Source organism: Nyctibius grandis, chromosome 7, assembly GCF_013368605.1.
Source record: "Nyctibius grandis isolate bNycGra1 chromosome 7, bNycGra1.pri, whole genome shotgun sequence".
In the NCBI taxonomy this organism is placed as follows: domain Eukaryota; kingdom Metazoa; phylum Chordata; class Aves; order Nyctibiiformes; family Nyctibiidae; genus Nyctibius; species Nyctibius grandis.
The window spans coordinates 28,271,908-28,296,361 of record NC_090664.1 but is presented as its reverse complement, the minus strand read 5'-3'; the positions used below and the strand labels follow the sequence as shown (position 1 = coordinate 28,296,361).

Here is a 24,454-nt window from a genome sequence, read left to right as displayed (position 1 = left end):
GAGTTTTGGGAGGAAGAAACCCTATAAATGTCTTGAAGAAGAAAGAAGAAAAAAACTACTGATCTGTTAGCCCTGGATCTGTGTTTTAGACTGAGCAGACTAATAAAGTTACATGAAGCCTGTTACTTACAGTGGGACAGCTCACACTTATTATTAGACACATTCTTGATAAGAGCAGCAGAGCGGGAAACCAGAATTCCTACTTGGGTTTGTTTTGTGACGCTCTGATAGTCATGCGTAGATTTTAACATATTAAAGTCACAGAAGAGGTTCTAAATGCTTCACAGAGATCAATAAACCATCAGTAACTGATGGCTAACTTAGTGGCTTAGGCCTGCGTTTTCTTTAACAGCAGCATGAAAACCATGTAGTCCAGTGGCTTTCCAGTTGGCTCACCTGATGGTGACTGTCGAGTGTTAAAACTTAGACATTGCAATGAAATTTAAATTTTCTTTTCAGAAGTCATCTCTCCCTGGTGATAGAGCCAACCCACAAAAATTACTTTTCTGTAAAAAAACAAAATAAAATCTTAAGTAGTAGTATTATCTGGAAGATTAATGGTATATTAATGTATTTGTGTACTACTTAAGAAAGAATACACCGTTCTTACAGTACAGTGAGTGACAGTACTTAAAAGAAATCATCTAATATATAAAATATAAACTTTTTATTGAGTTTATGCTGTTGACTTACTTTAGTGATAGATTAAGTGTTAATTATACACAGTTTATGCAAGAGAGAATTTTGCTGGGAAGATACTCTGTGACTTACCATCAACAGAATCTGAAGCCCTTTTAGCCTGCTTTGGGCAGGCAGGCGAAGTGGTTGATGCTGAGGGTTGGATTGTGGGTTCTCTCTACAAATATTTCTACATACATGCCTGGAGTGCATGCTGCTTCAGAACAGCCTGAGTGTTCCTGCCACTATAGATACATCAAAACTCTTAAAACTTTAAATTGTATAGTATATACTTTATAAAGTATAGTTTTCCTAATTTTTTGTTTCACTTCCTTCCACCTTCATGAAATAAAAACAGAAACAAGGAGGAGATATACCCCAGTCTGCATGAGGAAATACCAAAAGGCTTTCTTGTAAGGCAAAGTTCTGCTTTTCAAATCATATGTACATTATGTAGGGGATCAGAAGTATTTTGAAAATGACATTTCACTTGTTTAAGAAGTACAAAGTTTTGTTTTAAAAGACCAACTTTCACATAATTCAAAATGAAAACATTCAGTCCTTAAATTGGTGTATACTTCTGTAGATAAAATAGCTTTTTAAATTTTTGTGCTTATATTGCCTTTTTCTTTTGTTGCTTTGACATTTTTGCATGTTAAATCCTTCTTGTTGGTTGAAATAATGGAACATAGCGTGTAACTTTGCTGTCAGGGTAGATATATATTTAATAAGACTTCCCATCTGTTCTCTTTCAAAATCAAGACAGCATAAAAACTGAGGAAAACCAAGCATGTGGTAAAGACATTACGTTGGAGATGGTCATTAAGCTACTCAGCTCCACAGTTTCAGGTCAATTTTAGTTGTATTTTGTCTTACTGACTTTATAACGTGGTTACTTTTGGCTTATTTGTGCTAATGTTCTATTGATAAATTTGCCCTGCATCACAGTATGTTAGGCAAGATGACTCTTAGTCATTTAAAACGGGAGAGTGAAAAGCAGTTTAGTATATTAAAATATTTTTAAACATAAAATTCTGTTTTATATTAAAACTGAAGGCTCCATTTCTTTTGTGAATCTCCACAAAAGGCTCCTTTTTGAAGCAACACCTTTTTTCAGGCAACAGTTAGTCCTAACATTTAGAATTTACATTCCAGTTATTATTCATTCATTAATTAAACCGAGAGACCTTTCCTGAAATTCTGTTTTGTACTCCTAAAAAAGTCAACCTGCCAGCTACATATTGCTGGCACCATCTATTGCCACATCCTGATTCAGATATAGTTTCATTACCATATAATAATGATTACATTATTCATTGATATTCGATTATCCAAGTATCTGAAAAAGGTCATTTCCTGAACGAGAGACAAAATATCTCAAGTTGAAAAAGTTGTACTGAATTTTGGAGAAAAAAATCTATGTTAAAGAGTACTCCAGAATATGTAAATCACTCGGAGTCTGAGGTGCACTTCAGTGTCAGTCTGTGTTCCCTGTAATTCTGATGAAATATAAGCAAGATGTCTGATGTTTAGCAGTGCAGCAACCTACATGAACAGGATCTATGGATAGTGGTCCACTCATTTCTGCTCAAGGCTTTTTTAACTCCCCATCTATACCACATTTTTTTTTTCTTTAAGATATATGCTGTTTAAACTTAACTTTAATTGTGAAGTTCCTACTGGTACACCTCTTTTCTGTTAAAACTGTTGCAAACCAAACTTGTATGGGAAGATATGATGTCATACATATCATATCCATGTTTATAAATTATTATGCTCATTTTTTTTCTTTTCACAGCATCTAAGAACTCAACTGAAAATACGTCTGATCTGTTACAGTGTAGATTACATGATATTATGCAGTTGGAATTGAGAATGAGTTTTGTACTGTCACATGACCTTGTGTTACAAACCCCCTAACTCAGTATTCTGGTAAATAATAATAATAATAAATTATGTTCTATGCCCTGTTTTTCTAGCTACATAATGAATGTGCTAGCAGTCACAAGATTTGGTTGAATTCATGGGTTGGCATTCATTTGAGTATACTTTTTCTTACAGTGAATACAGAGATTAAAATTGAAAATGCTCTCCTCGTGCTCATTCAAAATAATAGCAGGAGGAAGGAAGAGTTTTGCTTTAAGTGGAAAGGGATAGTCACTCCTTGCACTTGCACACTGAATCAGATAGAGACAGCTGCAGAGGGAAGATATGCATTGCAAAAAACAGATCAATTGGATTCAGTCAAATCCAAATGAAATTACATCAGTCAGTAACTTCCCTTTCAAGTTACTGAAATCTTCCTGGCCCAAATTTCTCTTGTCAGGTTATTGAGTTTTGCCAGTGATTAAAGTGTCTTGAAATTGCTTCGATAACATCAAGGACCTTGTTGTGACAAGGTCTGTAAATGCAGTCTCTTAAAAGAGAAAGCTGGGTTTCATGTATAGTATTGAGTATTTGACTGAAAGTTTTTTCATGGGTTCTCAGAAGCTTGTATTCACAAAGACAGTGCAGAATGAAGGAAAATGACACTTATTATTACCGAATGAAACCATTTCATGTATGTGATACCAATATTTTATTTAATCTTTTGTATAGGATATGTCATTTCTTCTAGGCTTTGAAATAGTTTGGAGATGTGCTCTTGTTTTGAAGTGGGCATAGTAGTACTTGGAGAACATAATTTTGTAAATCAAAGCTACCTTTAGTCTTAATTGTTTACCTCAGTCAACATGTTTATGCAGTGACCAGCTCTAAATGTCAGTATGCTCCAGTGTGTATGTTATTAGAATGAAGCAGAGCTTTTCTATTCCAGTGGTAGTGCCTCAGATGCACTGGTGTTTTGTCCTGCACATAACTTTTTTACAGGCTATTCAGCGTATATATTATCAAATAGATATCTGTAACCATTCAGGAAACGTTTATTGATATTTATAACTTGATCAATACTGAGAAGAATTGAAGTAGTTAACAGTGTCTAGAAGACACATTACTCATCAGTGTTTTGGGGGTCTGGGTTTTTTTTCTACTGAAGAGCTCTGTAGCTCTCATCCACTTAAAGGAGTTGTGGGTACGCATTAATTCCTGGGGTCAAGGGGTGTACCTTGGCCAGCCTGAATTTTAAAAATGCGTATTCCTTGTATCACCTTCAGATGATTTGGTGTTTACTGCAGATACGATTCGTTGCCTTCTAAAACTGGTCTTGGTCATCACTTTCTCTATAATTAAATAGCTCAATTTTCTCTCTCTTTCCTTACCATCTTACCTCATTGAACTTTTTCCCAGATACCCCAAATACCTCTTCAGGCTTGACAGACTTAGCTGGTGGGAGAGTCCTAATGTTTCAGAATTGGTAAGGTGTGCTGAAGCAGACCTTTGAAGATAAACTGACCTTACATTATGGTTGCAAATGTATTTTACTTGTGCCCAGTTAACAGCCAGAAACATTGTTCTCACAACAGGTATTTAAACTGTTGAAACTAAGTATGAAAATGGCTGAAAATGAACAAGGATCAAAACTACGAAGCATTACATATGTCTGCAATTTGCACTTTTCAGTATCTGTTACACAAATGAAGCGGGCCTTTGGCAATTCCAGTAGAAAGCATTGCAATTATCTGGGGAGTTTCTTGTGCTGTAAATTCCTTAGAAAAGGAAATTTGCATGTATTCATAGACATGCCCTTCCATTACGTAATATTTACTTAACTGAGGAAGCAGATTGTAGCCATGTGTGGTTAAGGGGAGGGTGAGAGAGGTCAATATGTTTCTCTCCTGTTGTACCAAAACTTGAAGGAAAGTACGTACTTAGTTCTTTTTGTCCTGGAATGAAGGAGAACTCGTAAAGAAAAACTCTTCTTCTAAAGGACCAAATAATGCGGTTGAGAACCTCCCTGTTGAAAATATCTGTTACTGCATTACCTCTCCTGCTTTTTTCTATATGATGTTTGTTCCATCTACTGGTGAGAAGGATAGAAAAGCTGTTCAGTTTTTCTCACTGTCCTTATTTCAGATTTTTGTGTTCAGTAAATCCTTTTCCCAAGGCTGAAAATGAAGTTCAGGTATTGCAGGCAGCTCTGGGTACTGCAGTCAGTAGAAATTTAGAGTGGTTGTATAGGTGCCTCAATTCCGTGTAAAACCTCTGTAGTTCATTTCATCGTATTTGAGTAAGTGCCAGGAGGTTGTTAAGCATGTATAGGAATGGGAGCAGTTCTTTGGATGAGGGAGGGTTGGGATATGGTATGTAGGGGTGGGAGAAAAGCAAAAGCTGGGAATAGAACAGGAGAAATCAATTCAATGTGAGACATCCCGGGAAAAATTTTTAGTAAGTAGTTCTCCAAAATCAGTTGTCAGTTATCAGCTGGATTTGTGGGTTACAAGCTTAAAAAAGCTATTGTATTATATTACTTTGTCTTTTACCAATCTGTTGCTGGTTTAAACTGTGTTTAAACAAAGTTGGTAGTGATTCCCTGACTAAATAATACTTTGGAGGTGAGAAGGGTGAGGCTAAACCTAAATCATGTAAAATAAATGATGTCAAGTCAAACTTTAAAAACAGTAGAAATGGAAAAACTGTCTAACCAGTTTAAAAAGTAAATTATCTCCAATGTATCAGTAAATATTATAATATTCTTTAAAATATCTTGATATATTGCTATCAATGAAAACGCAATGCAAAGAAATATTGTAGGAATCACTAGTGCCGGTATAGGCAACTTGTACTTCCTACTTGATGCCTTTGTTCTTAGAGCCTTACCTAAAGTACTACAAAAAATTGGGATCTTGGCTTTGCTCTATAGTTACAAGTTTTATCTGTGAGCCTTCTTTGTCTTTCATTACTTTGATTTGTGAGCTTATTGTTAATATGTAACTTACTGCTTTATTAGCTCAACTATGAAGTTTATTTCATATATAAAAGTGTATGTTTACAGAAATATAATTTTATAAAAAAGTAATTTATAAATATGTATATATAAGTACAATTATATGTACATATACGTATTTAAGTACATACATATGAGTACATAGACATACATATATGTGTGTGTGTGTATATATATACACACACACGTACACATTTTGAGAAACAGAAATAAAAGCTTGTATTAAAAGTATGGATTGCTGTATTCATCTCCAAAGCTTGCTAGCCGAGATAGTGCATAGCCCATCACATTCTGATGACCTAACTCTGATGGTACAGTTGTAGCTACTCATACCATTGGTGGGAGGATAGAGGTGGCACAAAGACCTTGAGCTTATCTCAAATTGTTTGCTGATGCTGCCCTTCATGTTTCTGCCCTTGAATGAGCACCCGTGTTAACGCCACCCTCTCCGAGGTGATCAGGACAAAAATAGTTGCACTAGCTACGAGAAGAGGATTGTAATAAGATGGCTGTTAAAAGTATTTCTGTTTTACAGCTCAGCTTTTCTTCAGTTTTCTTAAGAAATTCAAAACCGGACTGCAGTATTGCAGTTCAGTACGCCCGATTTAAAAATCTAATCGTGTCCCGAGTAAGAGATAAAGTGAGAATTGAAATGGATTTACGTTTACTACTTCCTTGCTGTCCCTCTAATTCTTACACTCAAAATCCTTATACTCAAAAGTACTTTGCAAAGAACTGTTTTTGGAACATGCGGCAACACTGTGGCTGCTGTTCTTCAGATTGTTATTTTTTTTGTTTTATGAAAGTATGAGAGTTTAGAATTCCTTTTTATTTACAGTTCTACTTTAATAAATTTCAAAGTAGAAAACAAAACAAATGCAGTGGAGGCTTTATATAGGTCTTTCTTTGAAAAATTATGCATATTTGATATGCCAGTGCAGCTTAAAGACAACATGGATTTTTTTTTCTATGTAAAATCTGAAAATGCTATCAGTTACATTAATTTGCTGTATTGCACGTAGTTTTGAAGAGTTTACACATAGAGAATCAGCACTTTAAAATTCTATTTATTTCAGAAAAAAAGGCATCCTTGAAAAGTGTGTATGTCATGAGAGTGTCAAAAGACAGGAAGTACAAGTAGGAAAAAAAAGCTGTAAAGAATTTCGAATTATTCCCTCAAAGACATTGTTTCAGAAGTGACTTAAGCTTTATGTGCCCTGAATTATTACATTGCATTATTAAAGAAACCCTCCCTTACTTAATGCTTCCTAAGTCCTAAGACATTTTCTTTCAAATGCTGTTCTATAAAACAAGCATTTTTTAAGGTTGTAACACAGTACCAATGTTTGTGCTTTTCATGTAGCTAGTCCCATAGCTGCATTTGTCTGGGTTTCAAATCTGAGGAAAATGCTAGCTTCAAAATCAAGCCTACTTGTATTAAATTGTTGCTTTTATGATTAAAAAAAAAAAGAAAAAAAGGAAATTATCTTCTCTGTCTTATGGTGGACTACCTTTGTTCTTTGAGCTATATTGAGAAAAAGTTAAAAGGATGCTCTACTCAATGTTTTGACACTTAGAGACTCTTGGAATTTTGGTATGAGTGTCTTTATATGAATCTGAGCATACACATTGATTGAATTTAGTGTGATGTTAAAATGTTTCATAAGACAGAGCAGAGCTGCTATGATCTTTCAATGTTAATATTTTTTTCTTATCACTTTACTGTGTAGATACCCTTCATGAGACACAACTCTGCCACAACTCATCCTCGGAGACAATCCTGGAAACCTCTTTTATAGTATGATTTTTAAATGTGGATAAAGCTCTCAATAGAGTACCTAAAGTAAAGGAGAACAGCTACCTTGTCTCTACTATAAGCTTATTATGACAAAAAGTTGAGTTTGCTTGCCAGGCTTGGATAGAATGTAATTGATTGGTTTGTTATTTGGACTGACAAGGTAGTTAATTTGCCTGCTTTTTTTTTTTTTTGCACTAATCAGGAACATTTCATGTGTGCATTGTTGAAAAATCCCGGATAAATGTCTTGTCAGAATTGTCCTATTAAGTAATGTCTTTTTCCCCTGTGCTTCCTTGGCAAATGATGTTATACAATGCTTGGATTCACTGAAGAGTGACAGAAGCCTGTGGGACTTAAATATTGTGCATTCCTCTATGGTGATATGGAATGAAATAAGCAACGGTTTGCCATCCACCTGCCGCTGTACTTATATGCAGTTTAATAAGAACATTTCTATATAGAACACCATGTTGTACATAGACCTTACTGTAAAAAGGATTGTTTCCTAAAAAAAAAAGAATGTTCCATGATAATGAGACCTGTAAAACACTTGAGACTTACTATTCTGAAGGAATAGATTTGCCACGGAAAAATTGATTATGCTTATTAGTATGAACTAACTGTTTCTGACTTCAGACACTCAAGTGAATAGAACTATACCTATATTGCTTTCTGAAAAATTTTTAAGAAAAAGAAAAATTTGAGTATATGCAGACATTTGTTTTATTTGGCTTACTTTTCTGGCAGTGTTCAGGACAAGCTTATTTCCTCACGATACAAATATGAAATTGTTGTGTAAGGTGGGGAAGGAATGAAGAACTGATCACACAGCATGACAGCTGAGATCTTCGTCTTCGTCCATATATATCCTGATAGATGCAGACATAGTATTTTGATCTACAAATGGTACCGGTCCAGTTCTTATATCTACAGTAGCAGTGTATTGACGTCTTCATCGTTTTCATCTTGAACTTGCTCGGAAAAATTCTCCTCAAATGCAATCACACCTGTAACTTTATGACATATAATCTTTGAATTTCTTGAGATATGGTGGTTTTTGTCATCTATCAAGGCACTTTTTCATTTGAAAATATTTTTTAAACTTAAGAAATAAATTAAATACTGTAATAAGTAATAGGAGAAATATACAAATTTGTGTATACTTATCTACAAGTCATATCTTACCAGGGCATTTCATGTTTGGATATTATATTAAATAAAATTAACGTGATGTCTAACACGTCGTTTTGTTTTAAAAAGGGGGCGGGATGATACCAGAGTAAGATTCTTGTCTGAACTGTCAGAAATGCTTACCATTCGGTATTGACAAGGCACACAAAGACACCTTTAAAATAAAGAAATTTGCTCTAGGAAATAGGCATTATTGCAGGAATTTGATCTTTAGGAATCAATGAATCCATTTTAGGAAGAAAAGGCCAAGTTTAGTGATGACTTGTCCAGAATTTTGAAGTAGAGTAAAAAGTTACATCCAAATGCTGTGCTAACAAGGGGAAAAAAGTGTTTGCCCATACATCATGTTGAGTTTGGGAAAAAAAAAATAGAAAGTAATGTTGACTGTGATTTATGATCAGTTATTAAACTAACACAGTATAGGTATCGTGAGTAGGAGAGAATGATAAATGTAGCATATCTTGGCTTCAGTAAGACTTTTAAAATACTTTTGTGTGTGACATTATTAGAAGCTAGAGAATTTTTCTGTTGATTAAGCTACAATAAAATATGTAGCTGATTAGAAAAGCAGACTAGTTACAGTGGAGTCACTGTCAAATGATATTCCTCTCACTGAGTTCCACTCAGGACTGTCCTGTATTCAGTGTTATTATATTTTTGTTAATTTTTGCTTTAGTATGTTAGGTGCTGGAATAAAGAGTTTGGTTACATTTGCAGGTGATGTCAGTATGATGTAAGGCATTAAAGGGTTAGAATTAAAAATGAAATTTTAAGAAAGCACCCAGAAAATGCATACAATGCAGTAAAGGAAAAAGCAAACCACTGTTTAGTGCTTGATTATGGTATGAAGAGTAACTAGTTAGGAGATGTGTCTTCAAAAAAGAATATATGGAGAACTCTGGATCACAAACTGATCATTTATCAAATTGATCATACCTGAGATGTACGAAGAGAGGTGTTACATTTAACACATGAAAGTATTGCTCCTGATTATTCAGAAGACCCATAATCTCAGCTTTGGAAAAGCCTCAGATAGCATATTCTGTCCACTTTGGCAAGAAACATGTAGAGAAAGTCCTAAGCAAACCGAATTGAATGATAAGAAGACTATAGGAGACATAAATTAATAAAAAAAAAGCCTAAAATAGTTGGATTTCTTTAATTTAGAGAAGATCAGGGAATCTGTCATCAAACAGCCTAAATTAATACAAAGACAATGAAGAGAGAAGTTGCTGCAAAGAAGGGAAAAAAGTTGTTGTTCTTCAGATCTGGTCAGACCAGAAATAAGTTAAATTCTAGCAATAGAAATTTCTTTTCTAACAATAAGAATAATTGCACTAGAGAAGTACGTTAGGAAAGTTGAGTAATCTCTCCTATTAACGTGATTTCCTGCTGTATTGTGTATGTTTGTCCCCCAGTTCAGCTTCTTTGTAGGATTTTGTTCCTTCCTTGGCACTTTCTTTTGACATTAGTTATTAGTTTTCAGTCTCTCTCTCTCTCGTTTGTATGAATCATTATGTTACTTGTGTCTCTTTTTCTGGAAAGACAGATGTTAACACTCGATATTTCACCTTTTGAAAGAAGTTCGATGGCCATCTGCAAAACTATAATGGATTCTCTAGTAGTTCACAAACGATGCACCATTCAGAATACCTGAGAACGGCACTATAGATGCAATCATGTATTACGACTAGAACATACTTCGGAAAAACTAATGCAGTGTTTGCTAATAGCTTTCTTAAATTTTATACTCTTTAGTTTGTCAAGGGGGTTATCCTGGTTCTTTCAGAATTTCCTGATTTTCCCAAGAAAGAAAATATTTTGGACTTTTTTGTGGGCTGTAATTTGTGTAGCATTATCTTCATACATGTCTTGGAGGCATTGTCAGAAATACTTAATTTAAGTTTAAAAATACTGTAAATATAAGTTCTATACAGTAGCTGTATAATATTAACAAAACAAACACATTTTGACATGGTGTTTACATCAATATCTTTCCCTTGTATATGGGGGCCTTAATGAATTTTGCAAAATAATTTATCAATCAAAGCCATGTGTTTTATAGTTCTGAAGTACTGTGCAAGAGAGACACGAGTGAACACTTCTTACTGAAAGGAAGCTGTTCACATACAGGTATAGTAAATGAAGATTTTTTTATAGCGTTCTTATAATTAATTGTGTACATGCAAACTGTTTTGTGAAACAGATGATTTGTGGACCATTCAGAAAAAATCTGGATTACATAGGAATGTCACATAATGATAGCCAATTCAGATTCTTCCTTACCCATAAAAAATCAGTGTTAGGTTTTTGAATTTGGGGGTGGTTTGTTTTGGTATTAAAAAGCATGAATTAAGTCAAGGGAGAGAGGTGGTAGTTTTGGGTTTAGCATAATAAATTTAGCTACACCAGTGTCTGCTGGATTAATGCTTATTTTCTTTTGCTCGTTTGTGGTATAACTGACGCTATTGGCACTTCTGTTAAAATGTAATATTCAATGTTTAGGTAACATGATGATAAGCATGTTGGGGGGTGGAGAGTAGAAGCTGCATAAAATGGTTTTTTTCCTTTTGATTTTATAGGTAAAGTGTTTTGTTTACATTTTTTTGCTTTAGAGTAGAACTTCCTAGAGGTCAAAGTCATAGAAACTCATGCTATTACATATTACAACTAGTGCTAAATACAGGATTTTTTAAAAACTTACTTCATGTTGCAGGTGCCAAAAAGTGTAGTGTAGATCCTCTGAGTGAATGAAGGCTTTTCCACAGGATTATTGTACACTAAAGGGAAAAACCAGTCATATTATTAATGCCCTTGTGTTTTGGACAGAAATTTGAGTAAATGAGAGATTATACAGTTTCCTGCATCCAAAACTGTATTAGGTACTTTATCATGAAACTTCTGTTAGCTGAAGATCAGTAAGGTCATCCTGCTCTGTCAGGCCATGTGTCCATCCTGCCCACACAGTCTTTATCAGTGGTAGATAGGTGTAAAAACCAGAATGTAATAATCATCCTTCATCTGGTATATCCTCTCAACTTTCAGCAGTAGGCATGCCCCTGTCTCTTCCAGGCATATCAGAAGAGAATAATAGTCTACTGTCTCATCTAACATTATAAACTATGGAAGTCAGGGATTTACTTTTGTATGCTTGCTTTGTACCTGGCATAATAGAAATTTGAATGTGGCTTTTAATTACTTTGTGTAATACCATAAGCTTTATCCTTCCCAGAAAGAATATTTCATTTACTTAAATCAAAATTATGAAAATATTAGAATCCAGAAAAATTCAGGTTGGAAGGAGCCTCTGGAGGAATTTGTTCCAGCCACCCACTCAAAGCAGGACTGACTGCAAAGTTAGATCTAACTTTGAAATTAGACCAAGTTTCTTAGAGTTATATGCAGTTGAATTTTGAGCATCTTTGGAGATAGCCTTTCAGGATAACCAGTACCTGTGTTTGAAGAGGCTTTATAATTGGGCTATATCCTGGTTTATATTCAATATTGTATGCATGTGCAGTCACATAAGAATTTTAGTGCTGGAATCTGTCATACTCCTGATGGTGAAGTCACCTAAAGCTTGGCTGGCCTATGTGAGACGACTTCTAAATTATCCTGGTGCTAATAGTTTCTTAAAACTGTTCTGTAGAATAGAGACTGCAAGATGACTTGACCATCCATTTTTAGTTGTTATGCCACTTATAGGCAAGGGAAAAAGTGTAGAAATCATGAAGAGGAAAAATGAACTTTTTCCATTTTGTACTTAATATGTTTTTCTCTTTTGACAATATTCTGCCTAAAACCAAAAGAGTTGCTAAGGATCTAGACCTTATTTTTTAAATTAGAGTCTAAATACAGCACTGCGTCACTTTTGTTTTGTGCTTGGCGTATGACATATCACAGCAAAATGAAAGCAATTTCTGGTGGATTCCATGGGGCTGAATTGAAGAGTTTTGGTGTAGAATGGCAGAGTGAAATATGAACACTTATCTTCGCTTATCTTCACTTTGTTTCAAGAGATGTCAGAAGAGAAAGCTAAAAAAAAGAATGTTTTCCACATACTCTGTAATGAAAAAGTACTATTGTTTTGGGCTCCTCCCTCAGTAAGTAGAATAAATGTACTTTTTGGACAGCGTTAGTAAAAATGCAGTAAATATACAATTACACAGTTATTTCACCATTAGCTCTTTAATTAGTTTTATTCTTTAAATAAGGGCACAGGAAGTGCCACCTTTGACATTACATGTAAGAGTTACTGATATGACCCATCCCATAGTATTCATTCCTATCACCCAGAATTTATCACTTCCGTGGTACGGTTGCAATTAAGGTATCACAGGAGCACTCCTCACCTGCTCCAGTCCAAAGTCAGTCATCTTGCTTCTATGGTTTCAATTCACTTCAGCTACTTCAGCTTACTCTGTTTTTTTGGGAATGCTTACATACTCCTTTGCATTCGATCTGTCATACAGCCACTAACAAGAAATAAAATAATGACAGTGCCTTAAACTGTCATAGCTGGTTCTTAAGTTGTTCATCTGAACCCAAGAACATGCTGCAATTTAAAATGAACCCCTGCGCATGTCTCCAGCTGTTTGCAGTTTCAGAGGGGCCCAGCGTATGGATGCTGAGGGATTAAAGGGGAGAGAGATCAGTGCCTGAGAAGAAACATCTGTTCCTCAGGTGTTAAGAGCCTTTAGTCAGAAATGGGGTCCAGAACAAGCCAACAAGGAAAGATGCATATCAGTAGTTAAATCCACACGAGTGCTGGGCTAGCCATCGTGTTGCATCCCACCAGCTAATGGGTGAGTGAATGCACACTCATCCCACTGCAGTTCTCTGAGAGTTTAAAAATTTTGGATTAGATTACTTCTAATTTTGTTTCAATTAAATGTGTTTGCCAGAGTAAGTCTTATATGACAAGTTCTCCAATTTTAATGGCGATGATGATTTGTCAATGTGTATCAAAGTTTTATTATCTTTTTTCTATTAAAATAAATCTTTCTAAGCTGTTGTGATGAATAGGGAGTAGTATATATATTTTGCAATTTTGTGTTTTGTTCAACGTGTTACCTTTTGGCATGACAAGGCAGACGATGTGCAGTGATGTGTACATAAGTGAGATTTTCTGTAGTCTCTGAAGCATATTTGCAAAGTTGTATTTAAAGATTAGCTTATTAATGTTGTGTTTCAGGGACACGTAGGTAATTACTTCTACAGCTATAGATGGGTGATGCTGTCTTGTGAATGCAAAATAGGTTTCTTCACTCTGGCTGAATCAGCTCTTTGTGCTTTTTGATTATATTAACCAGTGACTTACAAATGTGCCAGTGTTGGGCAGGTTTTGATTTCACTGTTCCTCTGTAAAAGCACAGATCTTTTCCCCCAGTGCTCCCAGGAAGACTTCTGCAGGCTAACTGATAAGACTCTCTCCTGTGCAGGTAGATGCAATGTAATGAAATTGGATGTGTGTGCTGGGCTTTGTAAATAAAATGAGATTGACCCCAGCCATTATCTCATTTATCTCATTTACGTTGTTAAATCAGTATCTACACTATTGATTAGAGCATAATTAGTTAATTATGAACAGGAAAATGCAGAGTTATGTAGGGCTTGAGCACAGCCAGCTGTACTGCTAAAAAAGTAATAAAAACAATCCAAGGGCATGAGCAGATGGAGATCACTTTATTAAAGAACAAAGCAGACGTATTTCAGGTATGGGAATGCCTAATCAAGCTTTCTTGCTGTGAAGATGTAGCTGACCAGCATGCTATACTTTCATAAGTGAAAAATGTTTTCTTTTATTATTTTTTAATTTATTACCCTACCTCCTTTGGAATTCACCTTTCTTCCCACCCGATTTTCTCGGTATATAGTGGGCATATATCTGTCCTCATTAATTGCTGGAATGAGGAACACAGCGATTTCTAATTTTGATGCATAAAGTAATTTCAGGCTTGTTAAAACATTGGTAGTAAAACATAGATACCTGTCAGTTAGAGGTAATTTAGGAGGTTAGGTTAGCTTGTCTTTGTGTGGAGCTCTGTTTTTGTTTGCACAAAGTTTTCCGTAGAGCTGCTAGTCAGGCCACTGACGATGACTGTGCACTGGTAAATCATTTTACCACGTACTTAACCAGGTACTTAACCACCGAAAAAGTTATCCACAAATAATAGCAAGAGAAAATATTTGCTAGTTTAAGGACTGTTTTGAAGTTGTGACCTTGAATCCACAAGGGTAAAAATTTTAACTGAACCTTGAATATGGAGGACGTGGTTTCTTTCCCTTCCCCTCCCTGGCCCAATAGTTTAACTTGTACTATTAAGCCATCTTCAGGATGGAAGTGGATGATATTTGTAAATGACAGTGCCGTGTGGCTCCTTTGCTCTGTAAATGTCCGTGTTGTGATTGATCTGTGAGTGCATTTACTGAAAGGCTGTGAGACTGTCAGCGTGACACCTTCTGTGACCCGACAATTTTGTTCTCTAATTAAGTTGAAAGTGCTCCTTATTTTGTGTCGCTTTCTTGTTTTCTGAATCTGACAGTGGATTTTCTGTCATGTTGCTAGACAAAAGAACACAAGTAATATTATACACTTGAGGGCTTAATCTCATTTTAGTAGTGCCATTTTAACCTGGGTATAAGGTTATCTTTTGGTATTAGGAATTAAGAATGCCAGTTTTGGTTTCTGTACTGTGATATGTGTAAGCTTCACATTTTGTCCCAATTCAGTCTCAGCACACAAGAGAGTTGCCAGACAGCTAGGGCATCATCTTTAACCAAGGTACAGTGTGTATTCATCCATTTTCCCAGTGCCATGCTCTGGGAACTTCAGAATCAGTGGCATTGTATTCCACAATACAGAATTTGTATTCCAGTAAAAAGCAGTACGAAGGAAGCGTTTCCAACTATTTGGTATAGGCTCATTTTTATTGTCATGCAGCTTTTTATGTCTTGATACAGGAAAATACGCTTTTGTTATTTCCATTTTCTCAGCTGTGCAGATGCAGATAGAAGCTGTTAGTATCTGGACACTTTCATACGGATATTTTTAATTCATTCTAGGAAAATGCAATTTTTCTTCTGCCAAACTAAACAGCTTTGAAGTGATAAAAATTAATGACAATAAATATTAAAATCATTCAGCTTTAGAATGGCACCTCCAGATCTGTATTTAATTTCATAATGTACTGGTTATTTCAACCCAGCCTTGCTAATTCCCTCAGTGTACTTCTGAGATGTGACTGAAGGTGCAGTCAGGAAATACCACATTCTAGGTACAAAATGGAAATGATGTAGGAAGATATGGCAAAGCGTAATTTTAAGAGGGAGACATTTTCTTTTGAATGTATGAACACTTGTGTTTATAGACAATCACTTAAGAAAAAAATCCAAATTAATACTGTTTGAAGTCAGATGTAAATTTTAGGATTAAGCTCTGAAGATACACTAAATCACTCAGAAGTAGTGTGATGCATTATTTTGTATTACTTAGAGGATCCCAAACAGTTTACAAGAAGTACTGCTCAAATGCAAGCACTTACATGAATAAGATTCTAGATATAGAAATAGGTTAGTAAAAATATATTCCTTTACAGATGAGAACATTGAGGCTCAAAGGAGGCTTAATTTTTTGCTGAAGGTCACATACGCTGTTGGGATGTAGGAGTGTAACCTGTCTCATCTCCCACTCTCAACCCTTTTAGTGTTTTAATATGCCTTTCACAAGAAATAAAACTGCATATATTCCTAATTATAAATAATGCATTTCTACATTAGAACTCTTGTGTCTTTAATAACTGAAAATGGTTTCCTTTTTTAAGTGTTTTCTTTGTCCTGGAATTAGATTGAGTTATTACTAAACAATCCGCAGGATATAGATTGTAATATGGTATATCCCGTTTTTTAAAAATACAAAAACCATGTCAGTCCAGTGTTGCACACTGTTGATAGGTAGATTATTGCTTTTAATTTCTACTTAGTGGAAGACAGTACATGCAATACCGTTACCAGTGCTCATGTCTTACATGTAACTGCTAAAAGCAGAAGGCTTCCCTAGCAAGCACAGCCTGGACAGCAAGGACAAAAGTATTTACTTAGGTTAAACAATCATAATGAGAGAACGATTACTTCTTTGTATTTGGAGACCAATCCTTGGAGAAAAGTCACATGAACATTTGCTTCTGTTAATACAGCAGTATGTGCTGTTAGTTGAATCCTCTTTCTGTAATGTGCTGTGTGTTCCGTTGATAAATTATATCCCTCTGTCTTTGATCTGATGATGTCTGTGCCATGCTGTTATAGCAATTTTTGGAGATTTTTTGTGTTTGCATGTTTTGTAGAGGAGAAAATGAGTGGCCAGGGAAGCAGAGAGAGAAAGTATAGAGGATTTCTTAGAAAATTTGATTTTTAAGCATTTACTCTATTTCCTATTTCTGGATCATTTATATTTGCTTTAATTCAGAGTTTAAAGTCGTTTAATGAAGAGAATATTGCAAAGGAAATTTGAAAAAGCTTTCTTTTTCACACAAAAGAATACAGGGTGTTATGCAAATAAAGTGAAGTTCAATAGGATATACGAAAATCTCTATTATTTGCTTTTAAAATCTTTTTCTCATTTTGAACATATTATTTTACTGATTTTAAAATCCTTTTGTGAAGCGCTTGCTACATTGTAGCATTTCATCAGTGCTGGTACATTAAGAATGGGCAAACAATAGCTATGCTATACATTTTGAGCTTTTTATGTGGACCATGCATGGTAAAAAACACTAATGAAAGGTTTATTAAAAAAGAACGTAAAATTGTTGTGTGTACATACTGCAGTTTTATATGGGAAAGATCACAGTGAAATCCTTTTAAATTAATGCCCCTTTCCAGAAAATTCAAAGCGAATCAGAAAATATTTTATGCATTTATTTATCAACTGCATAGTCCTGGTGTAGAAAATAAAATTCATAGCTGTAAATTATACTTGAGTTGTTGAATATATGAGCAAACATTTCACAGAGTTTTCCTTGAAAAAGCAGAAGAATAAATAGTGTCTTAAAACTATGACAAATCAATATTGTCACTGTCTAAAAAAATAACAAATTTCTGAAAATAAATGGCAATGAATGACATTGAAGTATGTAAAAAATCGAGCTGGTTATACATTTTTTTCTTTGATTTGCAAGTCTTTGAAATAATGTCATTTATATAAGATGATGACAAAGGTGATGTATGAGCGTCTGCATGAGAATATTCCAAATTAAGCAGAACCTAGTTGAAGTGATAGTGTTTGAAAATACCCCTTATAGAAAATGGATTTCCTGTATCATGATAATGGATCAGGAAATCTTGTGCTGAGAATCGCAGGGAAGCTCAATCTAAAATAGTATAGAAATACCATTCATATTTTTTCTGTTGCAGGTGTGATGAATGCAGGCTTTGCTACCATTTTGGCTGTCTAGACCCTCCCTTGAAAAAGTCTCCGAAACAGACTGGCTATGGATGGATTTGTCAGGAATGTGACTCTACATCCTCCAAAGTAAGTTAATTCATCCTGTGAAATAGTTAAAGTATTCTGATTTTAGAGGGCTTACTTAGCTTCTGAAGTTTTTGTTGAAATGCTATACATAGATCTGCTCTGAAAAACAGTAGAAGGTCATAAAATAATGATTTCAGATTCCCTGTAAAGCAGCTAAAAAACAGAATGTATGCAAAATTGAAATATTCTTAATCAATAAAGAGAATTTTATTATCCCAGTTAAATGCTTTCTTTTCACATTATGTTCTCTCTGAGAAAGCAGTGACTATGGATACATATCAGGATTGGTAACATTATTGACAAGTGAAACTATTTCAGAAGTAGTACAGAATACAAGCCTCTAAAGACAGAGATAGAAATTACATGGTTTTCTAAATAAATGAAGATGGTTTGAATTACTGAACTTTTTTTCACTGAAGAATCATATGAAGGTTGTTAATATTTTATATTGATTGATATGCCTTGATCAAATACAACATTTTAAAAGTAGAACTAAATTTTTGACATGGATTAACTGTCTTTAATATTGACAGTAATAGTACGCATCTGTAGTACCGACTTTTCAAAAAATAAAGATTTTGATTCTTTGTCTGCACAGAGGCTTCTTTAGTACTGGCATTCTTTTCTATCATCACTATAACCTCTGAAGAGACACTTTCCAGTTGATTTTCAAAATTGGATTTATAAATGCATCTGATACCTCAATGTTAAAATAACAGAGCATTCTAAAAGTCTTTAAAATTTTACATGCTATTCTGCCACTTTATATTTTGCAGAATTTTTTAACTAGTAAGGAAGTGACTCAGTATTTGGATACACGGGGACACAGCTATGCAGAGATGTTGTCATAAGTTACCTGTTAGCGTACTTGGATACTTAAACTCTTTCATGATGTTAGTCTGCAGAATGGAAGGTACAAAATGTTCAGAGAGAGGTATAATTTTTTGGCTTGCTAGTGTCCCTTTCTGACTGGAAAAATATGGTATTCAGTTTCACCCTGAGGCATTAGTCAAATTGGTCTTTTGTAAGGAGATATGAAGACAGACATTGGAAATTAGCTGTCCACTACAGTTTGGACATCAAGCAATCTTTCTGGAATACCACTTACATGCAATGGATATTCCAAGAGTGAATTAAAATTGTTATTGAATTTCTGTCACCTGCTTAAACTAAAAGTGGTTCTTGATAACCTTAGTTAAAATCTTCCATCTCCTGTTTTCGTGGCTGCTTCTGTGGAAGCAAAAAAAACAGGGTTTGTAATTTCTAATTGTGCTTTCCAGGAGATTAGCATGCTATGTACCAGATGAAATTTTAAAAATACTTTATCAGGTAAATGAAGTATGATTGACTTCACTTAGCACAGGGCACTTGTTAGTTTTAAGGTGTGTGTTGAAAAATACGATGTTCTGAAGAGTAAACAAAGCTTACTCGTTAGAATGATGATATATATTGTGTTATCTTAGTGGTTATTACAAATTAAAAAAATGCTTGTTATTGTGTTCAGTTTTCTTTTTCATTCATAGAGATTTTTAGTGAGTAAATTTAAATAAAGTCTTGTGCACTTTCAAGCACAGGCAATTTGAATTGTATATGAGTGAAAATGTAACGAATATGAAAGATACTGAAAAATTGTCTTATGGGGACTCCTTGTGGTTTTGTTTAGTCACTTTCCCATAGCTTTTCCACAGAGCTGTGCAGAGAAATTTCTCTGAAAAAGCTATATTGCTCTCTATGTTTTAAAAAGTTCTGTAGCTTTTTTCTGTTTTATTCTCTACTGCATAACAAATTCAAACAACACGGTGTTGAGTCAATCTCCTTACGCTTTCCTTAATGTGAACATTATTTAAAGTATTAGAGCTTTGCTTATGTACTTAATAATTTTCAAATTCAATATTCTGTATGGCTTTAGGATTGTGTATCATATGTCCACAATTTTGCACAGCTTTTCACAGCCAGGAAGAGCTGATATGATAAAGGCTTTTTCTACCCTGTACTGGAGGGGGTAATCTCTTAAATGCGTACTTATTGCTCAGAAGAGGAAAACCGTAGAGAAAGTTGCATTGTTTGCTGCACTCTGCCTGACCTGTGGATGAATTGCAAGCCTGAGCTACCAGCAATTCCAATCTCTCAGTCACTCACTAAATCCAATCCTTGGTGTCTCACAGTGAAGTTTTGTGTACGGATTAGAGCAGCAAAATGGGATTGCATTTCCAGCTTTGGCTAAGGAGACTGTTGTTTAGTTTTCGTTCCTTCAACTTTGTTCATCTGTTTTGATCCAATTTAAATCACTGTTATAGTATACATTTTTACATTCCCCAACAATATTTTCTGTAGCAGTACTGGGCCTTGAAAACAATTGTTAGGTAAATTACACTATTTCAGTAACAAGAGACATTATAGTGCATAGCATATACTGGTTCAGTTAGTTTTTATTTCTAATTATGAATTTCAGTTTTAGATGTTCAGAAGAAGTTGCATACGGCTGACAGAGAGGAATGTGATTCTATTTTCAGATTTTGCTAAACACTTATGGGTGTCAGCAGTACAAGTGATGTAATTTAGCAGTAATAAACATATGCTTTAAATTGTAGCCTATCACAAGTGTTGGACATGCTCCTTCCATTTTCCTCATACTAGTCACAGGACTCTCCAGCAGTTGTGTCAATTTTTCCACCAGCATAACATATTCCCATATTACCCTGCCTGTCAAATAATAGACAGACAGTGACTTTGCTGTAGGGCATGAGGGCAACAGCTTCTCTGCTGGTAATACTGGCTGTCACTTTTATGGAATGGCTGATGCTCACTGCTAAGGTCTGACAAGCTCTCTGATCTCAAAAACATTGTAGATTTTGTTACATCACATGAAAGCTGAAGTAAACCTATAAGCTCTCCATTTCTATAACATTATCCATCTACCTTGTGAAAGGATTACGGTGCATTTTCAGGATTGCCAAATATCACTCTAAATCATAAATTTGCTGATAGTTTCAAATAGTGATATTCAGAATTAATATAGAACCTTATTTTAGTTGAATTTAATAAAAATTAAATAAAATATAAACCAATTTATTCAACATTATGATGTGATAATACTCAGTCGGTATAAATGTGGGCTGACCATTTGTTCATTATGTGCGATAAGCGTCTCGTTATGAGGTCTCCTTATTGTTAGATGTGGACTCCTTTCTATTGCTTTCCATTTAAAAAGTACTGTTTAAAGTATCTCCTCCAATTTAAAAATTTTGCAAAGGACTGAGGCAGCAAAGAATATAAACATATATCATGGTGGTTACAATGACCATGCTAGTTAGGTTTCTATCTGCTCATCTTTGCGTACAATCTATTTTGCAAAATGCTGCAGAGTGTATATGCCAGGTCATTATTTGAGTGCTGCAAGATCAGCTGCCTTGTCTCTTAGACTTCTGTTTAGTTTGCTTTTATTTCATCTTTTTACTGTATTGCATTTTTTTGGGTAGAAATAAATTGTCAGTATATATGCATAGAATTCTCATCTAAACCCTTCAGGAAGTATTTTCTGGAACTGCAAATACATGACACACCAACTCTGGAAAGTAGTATTTTCTGTACAACTTTTGTGTTGGAAATTATTCATGGTTGATTTTACTTATTAGCCAGGTAGAAGCATTTCTTTGGGTATATCTCACTTTCACATAGTGAATAAGCAAATTAGTTGGACACTGTAATATTAACACATGCGTAGTTTCACACAACTGTGTTAAAAAATAAAGAACGAAACCAAAAAATCCTGATGTCAAGCTCTAGAAATTTTGGAAATATCGAAATTAAGGTGACAGGCAGCACTTTAAGTACTTCTGTGACTATATGTGAATTTACAGCCTTTAATCACTTCATGCTGTGTTTGTTTTTTTTCTATAGCACCCCTGCCTTCTCTGATTTAGCTGCCAGGGGTCACTGAAAGTGATTAATTTGGGCTGAGTATTACAAGAATATACTATCTTCAGGTTTTGCAAGACATGAAAGCTGAAGCGATTTCAGGAACAGAAAACAAAGGACGCTTGACTTTATGTTTGAAGTAGTTGAGTTGTGACCAGAAAATTGAATTTTACCTTTGTCCCACCCCTGAGCTCCTGTGAGTGCTAGACAAATCAAAATTTTCAAATGTTTAATAATTTTTTTCTCCTTGTTTGCTTTTGCCCAGCTTGGATCCCTTGGCCCAACATGCAAAAATGCTGAATTCTCAGAGCTGCAGTGGGTGATAGTGTAAGCTGTGTTTTGAAAGTACTAAGTCTTCGTAATGATGTGGTCTGGACTATTGCAAATTGAGTAACTAATTTATTAGAAATTTTAATTTTTATTCTCCTGGTGTCTTGGCTTTTGTTTTGCAAAATGTCGATACTGCTCCCTTATTTTATACATGTTCCTTAGATTTGGATGAATTGCTCTCTGGAGCTGCCTTTTCCTGTCCACTGACTATTGGAGGGAACTGAGACAGGTACTTTAGATTAGTGAAGGTTATAGCTTAGGTGGGATTCTCCTTGCTTGAGTACACACAGAAGATGATTGAATCAGTGTTGCATGGACAGACTTTTATCTGGGCACTTACTAAACGTTCGGAACAACACATTTTCAGTATAGCCGAGATCTTCTACATTTTATATATACAAGAAAACCCTATTCGAATATAATATATGAGGTTGACACATGGTGGTAGTATATATGCGTGCTTAATCATGTCTTAAATATGTTTTATAGTGTTTTTGTAGGTATCATTCAATACAATGTGATTTTAAATAGTTACATTTAAAATTCATCTTTCCAAAAATGAACCAAAAATCTCCTTTTCCTTAAAGGTCTTCTGTATTAATTCAGACTTGTTTTGTTTGCATATTCTGACAAAGGGTAACTGCAATGCTTGTACCCTAATTTAGTCAGCTTACATCAGAGGCTATTGCATCAGAGCACCTTCTTTTGAGGACACAACATACAAACAAATGTACTGCCACCATGGCAAACAGCATTGCAGCTGAAAAATGATAAAAGAATACTGCTAATAAATCTGCTTGCTGATACAGGCAGAACACAGTATAATGGGGAAAAAAAATCCATTTTTATGCAATATTTTTCAGCCAGAAGTTAAGAGTATTTCAAAGTGGTTTACAGAATAACAAATTGCATGGTGTAATTCACTGACAGCGTTTGTAAAGGTAGAATCTGTCTTCACTTTTACTAGGTGTGGATATTATGATCTGTTTTATTATATGGTCATCAAGAGCGATAGAGTTAAACATTTTTGTGTGTATTCATATATTTTAAAGTTGATTGAGGAGAGTTGAATTATGCTACATATATCAGATTAGGACTTTGGTTTCTTGTGTACATGGAACAAAAGACTTTTTTATATAGAAAATGGAAAATATGTGGTTATTTTGAAATCATTGTAGTCTTCCTAGGTTTGTGAGGAGCAGTCGAACATTGGCACTGGAATGTTTTCCTTAAAATTGAACAAGAGAAAATTATACAAATCTGTAAGGCTGTGTGAAGATTTAACACAAGTCCTTACACTACTTATGCTCTGTTTTAAGAACTTCAGTAATGCCAAACTTTGGCACTGAAGTGAATTTCACTATCAAGATAGTAAAAAAAAAAAAAGGTGAAATTGCAGTGTACAGTAATTCTTACCAGTTGGCTCAAATATGGCCAACTGTGTTTTAATATTTGCTCCCCAGGTATCATTTAAAAAAATGAGTTGGCACAGCCTCTCTTATTTTCTGGCAAACAAGTATAATAGATCTATGTAATGAATAATTTATACCATAAAATGTTCCAAAAATAATCAGCCTTGAAATTAACTTAAGATGAGACTTGATTTATGAAAAGCGGATAAGCTTAGCATAAAGTTAGTTGATATTAAGTCCCCAAATTAATCCAAATAATCAGATACACTTATTTGGCAGAAGAACATTCCCATAGTGTAAGTGGAAGCTTAGGTTTTAATGAAAAAAAAGATTAGGTGCTGTAAAAGATTTCTGGAATGGATGCTTATTTTAAATATTTTAATTCTTCTCCACATCAAAATCAATTCTACCAGTTCCAATACCCTGTGTTGCTGACTGAAGAAATCACTTGCTGCTTAACTTCATTCATTCTTTTTCATAAACAACCCAACAACGCAGAGTTTTTTCCAAAGCTGAAGTTTCGCACGCTGTTACAAGTTCTTTTTCTTAATAGGAGAGCAGCGGTATTATTTAATGCCTTCCATAATGCTGAATTATTTTATGACAAAAGCAGGGGGGGAAAAATGTTTCGAAAACTACTGAAAAGAGTGATTCATTCTGATGTCATTATACACACACGCCTTATACTACCTTTAAAAGGAAGCAAATTATTTTTT

The 24,454-nt window shown here is 34.7% G+C and overlaps 1 protein-coding gene across 1 annotated transcript in view; it reads left to right on the top strand.

Moving 5' to 3' along the window:
- Window positions 1–24,454, top strand: part of PHF14 (PHD finger protein 14) — a 199,888-nt gene that overhangs the window by 122,165 nt on the left and 53,269 nt on the right. The window contains exon 17 of the mRNA XM_068404755.1: window positions 17,961–18,078. Coding sequence (XP_068260856.1) covers window positions 17,961–18,078 — 118 coding nt within the window. The remainder of the gene's footprint in view (window positions 1–17,960; window positions 18,079–24,454) is intronic.